Here is a 14409-nt window from a genome sequence, read left to right on the forward strand (position 1 = left end):
TTTAAACAAGCTTTTATGCTGCTGGTAGGTCAACGGTTCTTCAATGTCTTAATATGGAATGTATTCTTCCGGTGGTTCTGCTACAATGTATGTGTGGAACAATTTAGTCACCGGATCTGCAGGTGGGAACTGAACCCAAGAATAGAGTACCTCTGATCCAAACACCTTGTGTGCCTCAAGCACAAACGTAACACAGCCACCAGTTGCTGGTACACCGTGTTCTAACTATTTCATAGTAACTGCATGTCCGCAGTTCTCTGTAATGTTAAGAGCGTTTGCTACTTAATCTTCCCCCGTGCCTGAACCACTACTTGTGAACTCAGTCATTCTCAGGCGAATAACCAAAGTTCTAGTACCTAAGGTTTTTGCACAATGTGAGAACTTCTTATTCTTACAAGCTTGATAAAACCTTCAACCAATACAATCAATCAATCAAGGCATTTATAGAGCGCGCTACTCATCCGTAAGGGTCTCAAGGCGCTGAGGGAGAGGGGGTAGCTTCTACTGCTCGAACATCCAGGTCTTGAGTAGCCTCCTAAAGGTCAAGAGGTCTTCGGTCTGCCGTTGGAGGATGGGGAGGTCGTTCCAGTACCTAGCGACGAGGTAGGAGAACGATCTGCCGCCGGTGGTCGTTCTTCTGATGCAGGGGACGGTGGCGAGAGCGAGGTCGGTGTAGAAGGTGAGTCGTTTATTGAGGTATGTTGGTCCGGTGTTGTGGAGTGCCTTGTGTGCGTGGGTGAGGAGTTTGAAGGTGATCCTCTTGTTGACGGGAAGCCAGTGCAGGTCTCAGGTGGGGTGTGATGTGGCTGTGGCGAGGGATGTCGAGGATCAGGCGTGCAGAGGCGTTCTGTATGCGTTGCAGTCTTTTCAGCAGTTTGGCCGGGGCTCCCGCGTAGAGGGCGTTTCCGTAGTCCAGCCTGCTGCGGACGAGGGCCTGGGTAACAGTTCTTGTGTCGGTGCGGATCCACCTGAAGATCTTTTTGGAGCATGCGGAGGGTGTTGAAGCAGGAGGATGAGACGGCGTTGACTTGCTTGGTCATGGAGAGGGTTGAGTCGAGGATAACTCCCAGGTTGCGTGCATGGTCGGTGGGTGTTGGGGCTGCACCCAGGGCAGTTGGCCACCAGGAGTCGTCCCATGCTGAGGGGGTGGAGCAGAGGATGAGGACCTCTGTCTTGTCCGAGTTCAGTTTCAGGCGGCTGTTCTTCATCCACTCGACAACGGCTTTCATTCCTTCCAATACACAGAGTATATCTGTGCAGCTGAGGCGGATTTTCCCTCCTCAACTTCAGGCGTCTCTGAAAGAATGTGGAAAGCGCTATCTGAGATAGCACGACTAAACTACTCAAATTTTTACTGGTAATGTAAGAAACAACCCAACATTGGCAACTCCATGTCATGTAGTTTCTGGGAGTCTCCTAGGACCTGCATGTTTTGCAGCTTCCGGACACCCCCACAGGATAAGTCAGCCGCTACACCAGCTAGCTGTACAATGCCACTACCACCCCGTTGTATTCTGCAGTGGTGTATGTAGTCTCTGGCAACCACTGAACATGACAAACCTAATTCCTCAGGGATCGTGGAAAACAGTACAGAATGTTTCACTCAGACACTCGTGCTTGCTTCCTATCAGGAAATACACAGGATGGCGGTTAGGATGTTTGAATAAATGTTTCTTGGTCCAGCGAAAGTCTTGTGTAAAACATACGTGCTGCAACAATCAGGAGACGGAAGCATACACAAGAGAATGCTAGTACCAATATAGTGAATAGGAGATACATTTCTACCATAGTGCTACTAAGATCAACAGAAGTAGTTCAGATAATAACCGTAGCACTTGCATATTCCTAAAATGCACCCCATAAGTAATTTGCCTAAATGTACCTAGCCTAACCTGGATGTGTAGGTGCACATTCGTATAGCTATGTGTTTCTGTTGCCAAGAAACCCCTAGGGACAAACCAGCCCCCTCACCTGATGGTTTAGAACAAAGGGCCCGTCTCCGCGCTAAGGATGACAACCCGAAAGTGATGTCAGACCACTGTATGTCGAAGATTTGGCATGCAGGGCCCCTGTCTCGGCTCGGAAGGAATTCTCCTCTAATTTGTAGGGGGGGAGTGAGGGTCTTTTATACTAAAGTGGTCACTCCAGGGTTTTTTCTAGAATTGGTGTGTTTTGAAAACAACCATGGATATGTTGATAACAATACGATGCTTTTCTAAACAAGTGTGATCATGCACAGCTGGCTGTTGGCTAAGGATGAAAAAAGTGGTGACCCTTAAATAGAATAAATCTGCCATGCCTGGAGACATATTTATGACGCCCCCTGAGCGACCGCGCAGCGGGAGCACCGAATGAGCGCCGAAGGTGCGCCAAAGGTAAGCCCGTCTGCGCCCGTCCGCGCCTGGACCGCGCCCAGCGCCAGGACCCCTGGCCCCCGCAGACCCCAGCCCACCCGCCGGACGTACGACGCCGCCGCCCTCAACGCACTCAACGCCGGCCGAACCCCTGGATGCTACCGAGCCACCCCGAGACGCACCCACGGTCCCTTCATCTGCCAGGCCTGCAAGTTCTCCTGCACCCGGACCTGCGCGGCACCAGCACCCACCAAGCCGAACTCCAGCAGCAGCCACCTGAAGTGCATCCTGCTCAACACCCGCTCCGTCCACAGACACGCCGTCGAGCTCTGGAACCTGCTCGACACCACACACCCAGACGTCGCCTTCCTCACGGAAACCTGGATGCACGCCTCCTCAGCACCCGACATCGCCATCGCCATCCCGGACGGCTACAAGATCATCCGGAGAGACCGCGTCAACCAGACAGGAGGTGGCATCGCCATCATTCATAGGAACACCATCCGCATCACGACCAACACCGACGACACCATCGCACCCGCCGAACACCTGCACTTCCAGATCCACGTCAACCCGAAGACCACTCTCAGAGGCACCCTGATCTACAGACCCCCGGGACCACGCACACAATTCAGCGAGGACATCGCCGACTTCATCAGCCCGCTCGCCCTCCCCTCAGCCGACTACATCCTCCTCGGGGACCTCAACTTCCACCTGGAGAACAACAACGACCGCAACACCACCACCGTGCTGGAAAACCTCGCAAACCTGGGACTCAAGCAACTGGTGACCACCCCCACCCACCTCGCCGGACACACACTCGACGCCGTCTTCTCATCCAGCAAAGACATCGCCTTCAGCCACGCCACAGGACTCCACTGGACGGACCACAGCTGCGTCCACTTCACCTTCAGAAGAACGACGACCCACCACCACCAGCAACAGGTTGCCCGAAGAAGCTGGAACAAGATCACAGCCGACCAGCTCACCGCCTCCCTGAGTCAGCACCCTCCCGCCAGCTCAGCGAACCCCAGCCAGGCCGCCGACAACCTCACAAAGTGGATCAGCAACTGCGCGGACGAACTCGCCCCTCTGAGGACCCCGCCCAGCAGACCCGGCAGCAAGAAAGCCCCATGGTTCACCGACGAACTCAAGAGCTCCAAGAAGAACTGCCGAGCCCTCGAGAAAGTCTGGAGAAGGGAACCTACACCGGGCAACATGACCACCCTCAAGCTTGCCACCCGGAAGCACCACCAACTGATCCGCGCCACCAAGAAAACTGCATTCAAGGACCGACTGGACACCAACGCACACAACTGCAAGGAACTCTTCAACATCGTGAAAGAGCTCTCCAACCCCAACGCCGGTAACAACGACATCACCCCATCGCAAGACCTCTGCAACTCCCTCGCCTCCTACTTCCACAACAAGATCGCAGACATACACAACAGCTTCAGTAGTCAACCATCGCACACAAAGACCGCAGCAACGCCACCCACCACCACCCTCCGCGCCTGGACTCCGATCAGCACCGATGACACCGTCCGCATGATGAACTCCATCCACTCCGGATCTCCGACCGACCCGTGCCCTCACCACGTCTTCAACAAGGCCGACGCTGTCATCGCACCCCACCTGCGGGACATCATCAACACCTCCTTCGACACCGCCACCTTCCCGGAGAGCTGGAAGCACGCCGAACTCAGCGCTCTACTTAAGAAACCAACAGCGGACCCCACCGAACTCAAGAACTACCGCCCCATCTCGCTCCTCCCGTTTCCAGCCAAAGTCATCGAGAAGACCGTCAACAAACAGCTGGCCGCCTTCCTCGAGACGAATGGATCCCTCGACCCCTCACAGTCTGGCTTCCGAGCCAACCACAGCACCGAGACCGCCCTGATCGCTGCCACCGATGACATCCGAGCCCTGATGGACAACGGAGAAACAGCGGCCCTCATCCTCCTAGACCTCTCCGCGGCATTCGACACTGTCTGCCACCGCACCCTAGTGCAGCGCCTCAGCAACGTCGGAATTCAGGAAAAGGCACTGGAATGGATCGTCTCCTTCCTCGACGGAAGAACACAGAGAGTCCGCCTACCACCGTACAAGTCAGAGGCCACCGAAGTCATCTGCGGCGTCCCTCAAGGTTCCTCGCTAAGCCCCACCCTCTTCAACGTCTACATGAGCCCCCTCGCGCCCATCGCACGCCAACACAACCTGAACATCATCTCCTACGCCGATGACACCCAGCTGATCCTCTCACTGACCAACGACCCCGCCGCTTCCAGAGCCAACCTTCACGAAGGGTTGAAAGATGTAGCCGATTGGATGACGACCAGCCGCCTGAAACTGAACTCAGACAAGACGGAAGTCCTCATCCTGGGCTCCTCGCCCTCCGCCTGGGACGACTCCTGGTGGCCCCCCGCCCTGGGCACCGCACCCACACCGACAGACCACGCACGCAACCTGGGCTTCATCCTGGACTCCTCCCTCTCCATGACCAGACAAGTCAACGCCGTCTCCTCGTCATGCTTCAACATCCTGCGCATGCTACGAAAGATCTTCCGGTGGATCCCCACCGAGACCAGGAAGACGGTCACCCAGGCCCTCGTCACCAGCCGACTGGACTACGGCAACGCCCTCTACGCCGGAACCACCGCCAAGCTCCAGAAGAGACTCCAGCGGATCCAGAACGCCTCAGCCAGACTCATCCTCGACATCCCCCGACGCAGCCACATCTCCGGACATCTGAGAGACCTGCACTGGCTCCCCGTCAACAAGAGAATCACCTTCCGTCTCCTCACCCACGCACACAAAGCCCTACACGACCAAGGCCCGAGCTACCTCAACAACCGCATCAACTTCTACGCTCCCAAACGCCACCTCCGATCAGCCAGTCACGCCCTCGCCGCCGTCCCCCGCATCCGAAGATCGACAACAGGAGGAAGGTCCTTCTCCCACCTGGCCGCCAAGACCTGGAACTCCCTCCCGACCGACCTGCGCCTGACCCAAGACCACCTCTCCTTCAGGAAGAAGCTCAAGACCTGGCTGTTCGAGCAGTAGCAGCACCCCCCCCCCCCCAAGCGCCTTGAGACCCTCCGGGTAAGTAGTGCGCTATATAAATGTCCATGATTGATTGATTGATTTATGTATGTCAGGTACAGGGATTATGATAGAATTTCAGGCCAGCATATTATTTTTCAAGTTTTCACCTTCAAACCTTTTCAAAATTGAGCAGATTAATCAGGGAATGACAAAACTGTGACTGTGCATTTGGTGATGAGATTGAGTCGTTCACGGTTTTGCATGTGTTATACACTGTTCAGTATGTGACCCGCATGAAGTGTTTATTGGGATCTGCTGTAATGTAAACCCATTTAATTCACCATGTGTCAACCAATGAGCAGTGAGTTGACTTAATTTGCAAATTTAAAAAAAGTGATAAACCTAGCATGATATGCTGGATCAAGATCGTCCAGGGGACTCTATTGTATTATCCAGAAGAGGCATGCGCATCACAGGTCAAAGCTGTAAAAAATAAAGTGTCTAATTATTAGATAGATTCCTGTATTAGTATTCTCTATTTGCATGAAATAGAGATGCACTCTTGAAAAAGGTCAATATATGTTTGTTGTCTTTTCCCACAGATAATTCCAGTAGAAAGATTGGTAAAAGGAAAGTTCCAGGATAATTTTGAGTTTGTTCAGTGGTTTAAGAAGTTATTTGATGCCAACTACGATGGAAAAGAATATGACCCTATGTTATCAAGGCAAGGGCAAGATGTGGTTGCTCCTCCGCACCCAGGAGAGCAAGTCTTCAACAAACCCAGAAAACCCATTGGCACAGCAGGTAAGTGTGGTTGTCCCTCTGCAGGATTGTGGTGAAGGAGAACCTGTGTATAGCACAAACTGCAGACTAAATACACCCGTTTAATATATAAATACCAAGTGTGAATCAACTACCCTAAGGAATGTTTCCGCAACACGGAAGTGTAAGTCGAGAACGTACAGCTCCAACTCCTGCCCCAGCATTTATTTATCTAGCTGCATAACATGTAGAACAGAAATGTTTTACACAATAATATTAGCAGTCCACAGCATATTGAGCGCCTGGGTAGATATTAGCATGTATAATGCTCATAACAATAGATGGCCATTACACGTTTTCCCTCAAAACTGTACACTAGACTGTAGAGTGTCAATAAGGTCTCCTTTCTCTCCCCTTTCTTTCTAATATTTACCTCCCTCCCCATGTTCCATGGGCAATGGTCGCGGTAAAATTGACAGCTGATGATTTGACATCTGCAAGATGAAATTAGTTGAGACTTGTTTAATAAGATTGTGGACAATGGAACAAGATTCATTTTACACATGTAATTCAATGTTATGTACATATATATTTAATTTAGAAAGTATCAAGTCTTAAGAGAAACTGTTCTTCAGTATTACTATGTAGAGATTAGATTAACTTTATATCAATCTGAAGTAAATGTCAGCTACTGGTTAGTGACCTATTGTTAAAATTGAATTTTTTAAGTATTATTACAACATAAGGCCAGAATACAAAGCAAAAAAAAATAAAAAATTGAGCTGCAGTATTGCATAAAGTTACTACCTTGCTGGCATAAGTTAATAGCAACACTAATGTATGTAGTGTAAGAGTCTGTATTTCTATAAGCATGTTCAAAGTCCCCCAGCAAATTGCTACTCTTCTTTTTGTCATCAAAAGTGCAAGTGCCGCTAACTTCAGCATTGCCGGTGTCACATTTTTACTGAAGCCCAGAAGGCGTGTTTGAGGTCGTTTCAATGTTTGGTTTTTTTTGGTTTGGGGGTCTCTAGTTGGCACAGGTAGGTACTTGTGACAAATAGGGACCCTTGCCTCTAGTCAGGGTAAGGAGGTACACTCCTAAAATAACCCCTGCTCACCCCCTTGGTAGCTTGGCACGAGCAGACAGGCTTATCTCAGAGGCAGTGTGTAAAGCGTTTGTGAACACATATAGTAATCAAGTGACAACACTACAGTTGGACACCACACAAGTTGTATATTAAAAATAAGTATTCTTTATATAGGTTTAACACAAGACCACAAACGACAAAAATCCACAATACTGTACTTAAAATGGTAGCATTAGCTTAGAGCTCCTTAGATCATAAAATGCGACACTTTGAGTCAATGTACCTTAAGATGCGTAATGCTTCCACAACGAAAGTGTTGTAGGGATGGTGATGCAGTAGTTCCTTACACGCAAAGACGGTGAGGCGTTGAAGATCCAGTGCAAAGAAACAAAGATGCTGTCTTCATCTTGATGCGGCGCGATCCTCCGATGTTACGAGATGTCTCAACTCGATGCGACAGCTGCAGCGGCGACACCCTTGTTCCGTGATGCGACAACAGCGGCTTTGGCGGTGACACTTCTCCGACGATGCGATACGCTTCCGCTCGATGCGACCGCTGCAGCGGTGACACCCTTGTTCAGTGATGCTGCGACGGTGGCACACTTCTCCGTGGATGCGAGGCGCTTCTTGTGATGCGGTGCAATGCGACAGCTACAGCAGCGAAATCCTTGCTCAGTGATTCAGCGGCTGTGACGGCGACACACATCTTCGATGTTTCGAGACGTTTCTTGTGATGCGGTGCAATGCGACAGTTACAGCGGCGACACCCTTGTTCAGTGATGCGACAGCAGCGGCTGCGACACGCTTCTTTTTCATGAGTCACACTTCTAGCTCCTTGCGACACGCAGTCCCTCAGAAGGCCCCAAAACAGCTGCAGGCACTTCCAAAGAACTCTTGGGGAGCTGGTGGTTGAAGTCTGTTGTCCCTGAGACTTCAGCAGGTGGCAAGCTCTTCTCTCAAGCCTTTGGAGATCCTTCACAAGTTGAATAAAGCACACAAAAAGTTCCTTTCTCCTTTCTTTGGCAGTCAGGCAACCACTGCAGGCCAATCCCCTAAGCAGCACTCCAGCTTAGGGATAGTTTCTCCTCAGTCTCTCTGATTCCGCTCCTCAGCAAAGGTTTCTTCTTATTTCCCAAAAGTGATCTAAAGTTTCTGAGGTTGGGTCCCAATATTTATACTGCTTTTCTCTTTGTTCTCTGAAGGCAGAGAGGCCTTTGCCTAGTCCAAACCAGTTCTGGTCAGTCCTGGAGCACTCTGTTTACATGACTCATTCTTTACTTTCACAGTGCAGGGCAGAGACATTAGACACACCACAGGGGGTGGAGCCGGCATTGTGGAGGGAAGGCACAGCCCTATTCAGGTCCTAGGTGAAACTCCTCCCTCCCATCTACATTCAGATCTCTCTATTCAGCACTGGTCTGACTCATCCTGACTCCTGGAATCCTCCAGCCCCTGTCACTCAAACTCCAGAAAAGGAATACACAACCTAGCAGACAGGCTTGGATAGTTAGACAAGAAAATACCTACTTTCTAAAAGTGGTATTTTCAAACACAGAATCTTTAAACCAACATCACTAAAAGATGTATTTTATCATTCTGAGTTCAGGCATACTAAACTCAAATTTCGACCTAGTTTCCTGAGCAAGTTAGGATTATAAAATGTAATAATATAACTGCTCATTCTGGCCTATGGCGAATAGGTAGCCTTGCAATAGTGAAAAACGAAAATGGCTGTAATTCACTATTAGGACATGCCACACACACATCAGGGCTTGTCCTACCTTATACGTACTATGCACCCTGCTCTTGGGCCTACCATAGGGGTGTCTGATATGAAGAAAAGAGAAGTTTTAGGGACTGGCAAGTGGGTGCACTTTCCCAGTCAGCATGGCAGTACCAGACTGCACACAGGCTCTGCAATGGCAGACCCGAGACACACTTTTACAGGCTGCTTCTGTGGGTGGTACAACCAGTGCTGCAAGCCCACCAGCAGCATTTGGTTTACATGCCCTTGGCACACTCAGTGCACTGTACTAGGGTCTGACCAGTAAACTAAATCAGCCAATCATGGAATCACTAATCCATACCTCAATTCACAATAGGGAGAGCATATGCACTTTATCACTGATGAGCAGTGGTATAGTGCCCAGAGTCATAAAACCACCAAAAACAGGTCAGAGAAAATACAGGAGGAAGGCAAAAAGTTCAGGGATGACCCTGCAAAAAGGGCCAAGTCCAACAGGGTTTATTATCTACTTTCGATATCGGACTATGGGAACACTGTTTGATCTGCAGCACAAAGGCGGTAGTATGTAAATGTTAATAATGGCATATGATCCACGCTGCATAAAGTCCAAGACGTGGTGGAAAGCTCCTAGGACCAATTGCAGCCTCTTGCCCAGCCAGCTCTGGAAAAGGAAGACCTCACACTGCACGACATTATAGCGGCTATAAGTGGAGTGTCAACATGCCCAGAAACATGAATAGACTCCGTGCCAACAGAAGTTTCGTTCATAAGAGCGTACCTCCGAAACATGGGCACTAGAGTCAGAGCTAAAGAAACTACAGTAAACCTTTAGGCCGATGGGGAAGTCCTCAAGAAACAAGTCTGTGATCTACAAGCTACAAATAAACTTCTAGAGGCCAAGCTCGATGATTTACGAAGGCAGGTCACACCGCAATAATGTTCGAATAATTGGTGTGCCTAAGTGAGCAGAAGGACCTGCAGCAGACCTCTTTGTCCAGGAGCTGGTCATGAAACAACGATATGAACAAACAATGGTCCGCGACCTATAGATTGCGGTACACAGATCTGATCAAAAAGTGAATTATTATTCCCAAAGCAGTAGCACCTTTTTTAAGTCTGCTAACTATACAACAAAGACTAAATCTTTGAGAGAAGGAGCCTAACACCACGGTTTTGGAAAAATATATATTCTTATTTTATTTTTATATATTCAAATTATAACATATTTTTGTCAATAAAAACAAACGGGTTGCCCCAAGACAGGAAGGTGCAGTGATAAGAGTGTGATTCAAGGGGGTGAACAAGTGAAAACAGAAAAGAAATTACACAGTGATAGAAAAGAAAGTTGAATATAATTTAGTCAATACTGCATATACATAATTCAACAAAATTACAGCAATGAACACCTAACCAGCAGATATAAGTTCATAAAATCATAAATCACAACATTGTAGTGTTCATGTATCAATGTCCATAGTTTTTGCACAGTTACAATGTTGGAGATACACTGGTCTAGGGTGTGTGTATTGAAAAATGTCGACGTTTCGACTCGACTTATTCCCAAACGGTGATTTGGACCTGGGGATGGCGAGTCTTCATCAGGACAAAGAGCAAAATACGAGGCAACCAGGGATTATGGAATAACCCTAAAACAGAAAGGGAGGAGAATTTGCGAATTATTGACCGTGGTATAAAGGTGCAGCCTATCCCAAGGGGATATGGCAATCCCTCTTACCCTTAGTAGTAGAGGAACCGTTGATTTTGGTGATCCAAAAGAATTCACCGAGTCTCACACAGGATTCCTAGAGAGACAACAAAGGGAGTGGGTAGAATCTATCCAAACCTCCGTGGTGATTAATCCCACCTCACATGGTTGGTATTTCAAGAGCATCTAATTACCTTGAAGCGATATCTGGGTCCATATGGAGTCGTGATTTCTTATATGGACATGATAGGTGATGCCTAGAATTAATTAAGACAACATCAGTCCATCCATTATACACTGTCTCAAGATAACTGATGAAACACAGGCATCTATTTACCTTAAAGATATATCTTGGTCCATGTAATGTACTCGTGATTTTCTTATATGGGCATGTGATTGGTACCTATAATTAATTTAAAACAGCATCAGTGTGCTCCATATACATCGACTCAAGATTACTAAATTTTGCCCTGTTTGGCATTTGTCAATTACCTTAGTTGTGTCAGTATACAGATTCCCAATAGAAACAGATACGGCCGGTCACTCCAATAATTTGAGGGCGCACTGTAAAAATGACAATACATCATGGTAGATTATGTCCTTGATGTTTGAAGGATTAATGGTGTCTAATTTTAAGTAAACCAGAAGGGCTTACCTGATTCCCGATTGTTTTATTTGAAGGACGCTAGTGAAGTTAATCCAATTCCATCCAATTGAGCTATATTGAAAACATAAAAATGGAGAATTCGGGCTTACTCCATATGAACAAACTGGATGGCGAATCGCATCCTGATTCTGTCTTTATACACGAAAAATGGACAAGAGCCTACCCGCTATATTCCGGCTTCCAGCGTTGACATCCGAGCCTCCCAGTGCTTCCGGATGTTTAAAACTTGTGGAGGTCACTTCCACTAGACATGGGGACGCTGTTATTTGGAGACACAATATTGGAGGGACATATTTTGGTAATAATTCATACTGGGCGGTAAACGAGGTAAAAGGAGGGGAGGGGGGGGGAGGGGAGGGAGAAGGGAGAGATTGGCTCTGAACTTACCCGTATTTTAATCCACAGAACCCTCTATCTCCGAGCCTCACGGTGCTTCGGGATACCGGCAGTGATTGCAACTGTGTTACCGCCTTAGTAATTACCCAGGCTGTATAGCGTAGTCTGCATAGAAAGCGGACTACTTGAAAACGACGTGTAGAGATCTAGAAAGTCTTAGATCACGAAATTCAAATGATGATTGTTTGAGGAAAGCATTATTGTCAGAAGGGCCAATTATCTCATATATATAGAGAGTACTCAAAAGGCCAGTCTGTTTTGCCGAGTTCGAAGGACATCGACCGATGTTGGGTGGAAGTCAAAAACGGACTAGGAAGCAAGTGGGTAGAGGTAAAAGAGGGACAAAGACGCTGATATGTCGTGTCTATGTTGCCTTGGATAAACACTGAATGCCTGTTATTGTAACATGGAAGAAATGTTATACAGAGTGCATAAATGACAAAACATAGCACATAATCGACCACATATCGTAACAGTTATCATTACATCATATTCAGTGTGTGTCATGATTGTAAATATAGATGGCACAGTACAGTTATAGATTTATATTCCCAGCAAAGACACTTGTTTATTCAATTCCTCTAATTCATTAAGACCCTTGCTTACGGTATTAAGAGTGTGTATCCACTTACACTCTCTTCTGTTCAGGATATTATATAAATCACCACCTCTGGGGTTGGCCGTTATCTTTTCAATGACCCACCATCGGAGGCTATCCTCATGATGTTCAAATCTATGAAAATGATCCACCAGGGGTGCGCCCATAGTCTTGCATCTTATGCGGCTCATATGCTGTAGGATCCGACATTTGATTTTCTGCGTGGTCTGCCCCACATACAAAAAGCCACATGGGCACACAACCGCATAGACCACCCAAGATGTATTGCAATTGGTGTGTTGGGTGAGTTTGTAGGTTCGCTCGTTATGCTCAAATTTTTCACATTCTCGTGTGAGAGGACAAGCCTTACAGCAATGGTCATGAAACAACAGCAGCCTTGGGCGCTATCTCGATATTTCTCTGCTCAAAAGGCGCACCGGGCCCTAGTGGACGACCAAACCTTTTTTTTTTTACCTTTTGTGGCACATCTCTAAGTCTTGCAAATCAATGGGGAAGGAATCGATCATTGCAGAGAACAAGAATCCCACTCCAAATACCCTCTATTTTATGCAGGAGCGCATAAGATCTGGACCCTTTGTCCCCTTTTTTTCTCTTTCCTCTATTATGATACCCTGGTCCTACAATGACAACCTTATCAGAGCCACCACCTTGCCTGACAGTGAGCCCTGGCCCCACTGACTAGTAACTCTTCCTTAAATAAGAGACCTTTGATGTGAAATTGTCTTAACAAGATCTTATTCTACTTGCCGGAGTGCTACAAGGATCCACTATTGAATCACTTTTTTCCTTTCAAGCTAGACTATAGTAAAGCTGCAATCTTGAGCATAGCTTCCAAATACTCTAAGGTGAATTCAGGTGGCAGTCGCTATGAAAAAATAAAACGTGATATGCTGCCATAGCAACTCTGTACTGGCTCTTGATTTAAAAGGTGCATACATTTAAATCAGTAATGAAAAATGTCCTAGCAATTGTAAGGTTTCAATTCTATTAAGGACACAGAGGTGAGTATTTGCCAGCCCTTTCTTCATTTCTGAAACAGCAGCCATTTTATAAACACATATCCTGCATTTCCCATCATAGTGGAGGAAATGAAAAGTCACAGTAACAACTTTCCAATCATGGCCCAGGGTGGCCCTTCCCAGTCTCTGTCCACCTGTCCTCGTCCTTTCTTCCTGAGACCAAAGCAGACTGTTGAACCTCCTGCTCCTCTTTGGATGACTCCAATCCTGCAAGAACCCATACAGAAGTTCAAACTGGGACCTCAGGCGAACCAGCCAGGAATGCAGTGTCAATCAACACAGCAAATGCAAAGAAACAAGCATGTTCAACACAGACCAGTTCATACAATTAAGAAACTGATGAAAAAACTGTTACTTACACCCTGAACGGAGAGTTCCGATATCATTGGGTGGGCAAAATTTAACTGAGAAACATATGGGTTAATCCACGCCTTTGTATCCTTGATAGAATTGAAACTTTCTTTTATAAATTGCTAGGACATTTTTCATTCTATGTCCAAACCCGGAGGCGAGGATTATGCCAGTTTAAAACTGGTTTACCACCAGGGTCGCAATGGAAGAGGCTGGTTCAAAGTAAAAAGGTCAAACCCGCAGACCAGTCCAAGCCATTCATAATATCCTCCAAACGAGCCCGAAGTATGAATGCCTTAGATGCCACAGCCCCTCGGGCAGAATGCGCTCCAAACACCTTTGTGTAAATACCAGCTTCTTGCATGTCCCAGCATACCCAGTACGCAATGCAGCAGAGGAGACAGCTGTATGAGGTTTACCCAGAGCAGCAAGCAGCTATCTTTCCCCATGGGGCCGAGTTCCTCGGTCATTAACTCATAGTGTTTGACATAGCAAACTACCCACCGTTTGGGGAAACCCGGGAAGGTCGGATATGAGATCATTCTTGAGTTGCACTTCGTCCTACGGGACACATGCAAGGAAACCCCCCTCCGAGATAAAGGTGTGACCAGTAATGTCTAGAGCATGGACATCTGAAACCCAGTGGTAAGAGACCA

The 14409-nt window shown here is 47.7% G+C and overlaps 1 protein-coding gene across 9 annotated transcripts in view; it reads left to right on the plus strand.

Annotated features, from left to right (window-relative positions):
- The window catches only part of MAPRE3 (microtubule associated protein RP/EB family member 3), a 692788-nt gene that overhangs the window by 540716 nt on the left and 137663 nt on the right, over positions 1 to 14409 (plus strand). For all 9 annotated transcript variants that reach the window (XM_078650043.1, XM_078650048.1, XM_078650046.1 and 6 more), the window contains one exon: positions 6002 to 6203. In XM_078650043.1, the coding sequence (XP_078506169.1) occupies positions 6002 to 6203 (202 nt within the window). The remainder of the gene's footprint in view (positions 1 to 6001; positions 6204 to 14409) is intronic.

This window comes from Lissotriton helveticus, chromosome 6, assembly GCF_964261635.1.
Source record: "Lissotriton helveticus chromosome 6, aLisHel1.1, whole genome shotgun sequence".
Lineage (NCBI taxonomy): Eukaryota > Metazoa > Chordata > Amphibia > Caudata > Salamandridae > Lissotriton > Lissotriton helveticus.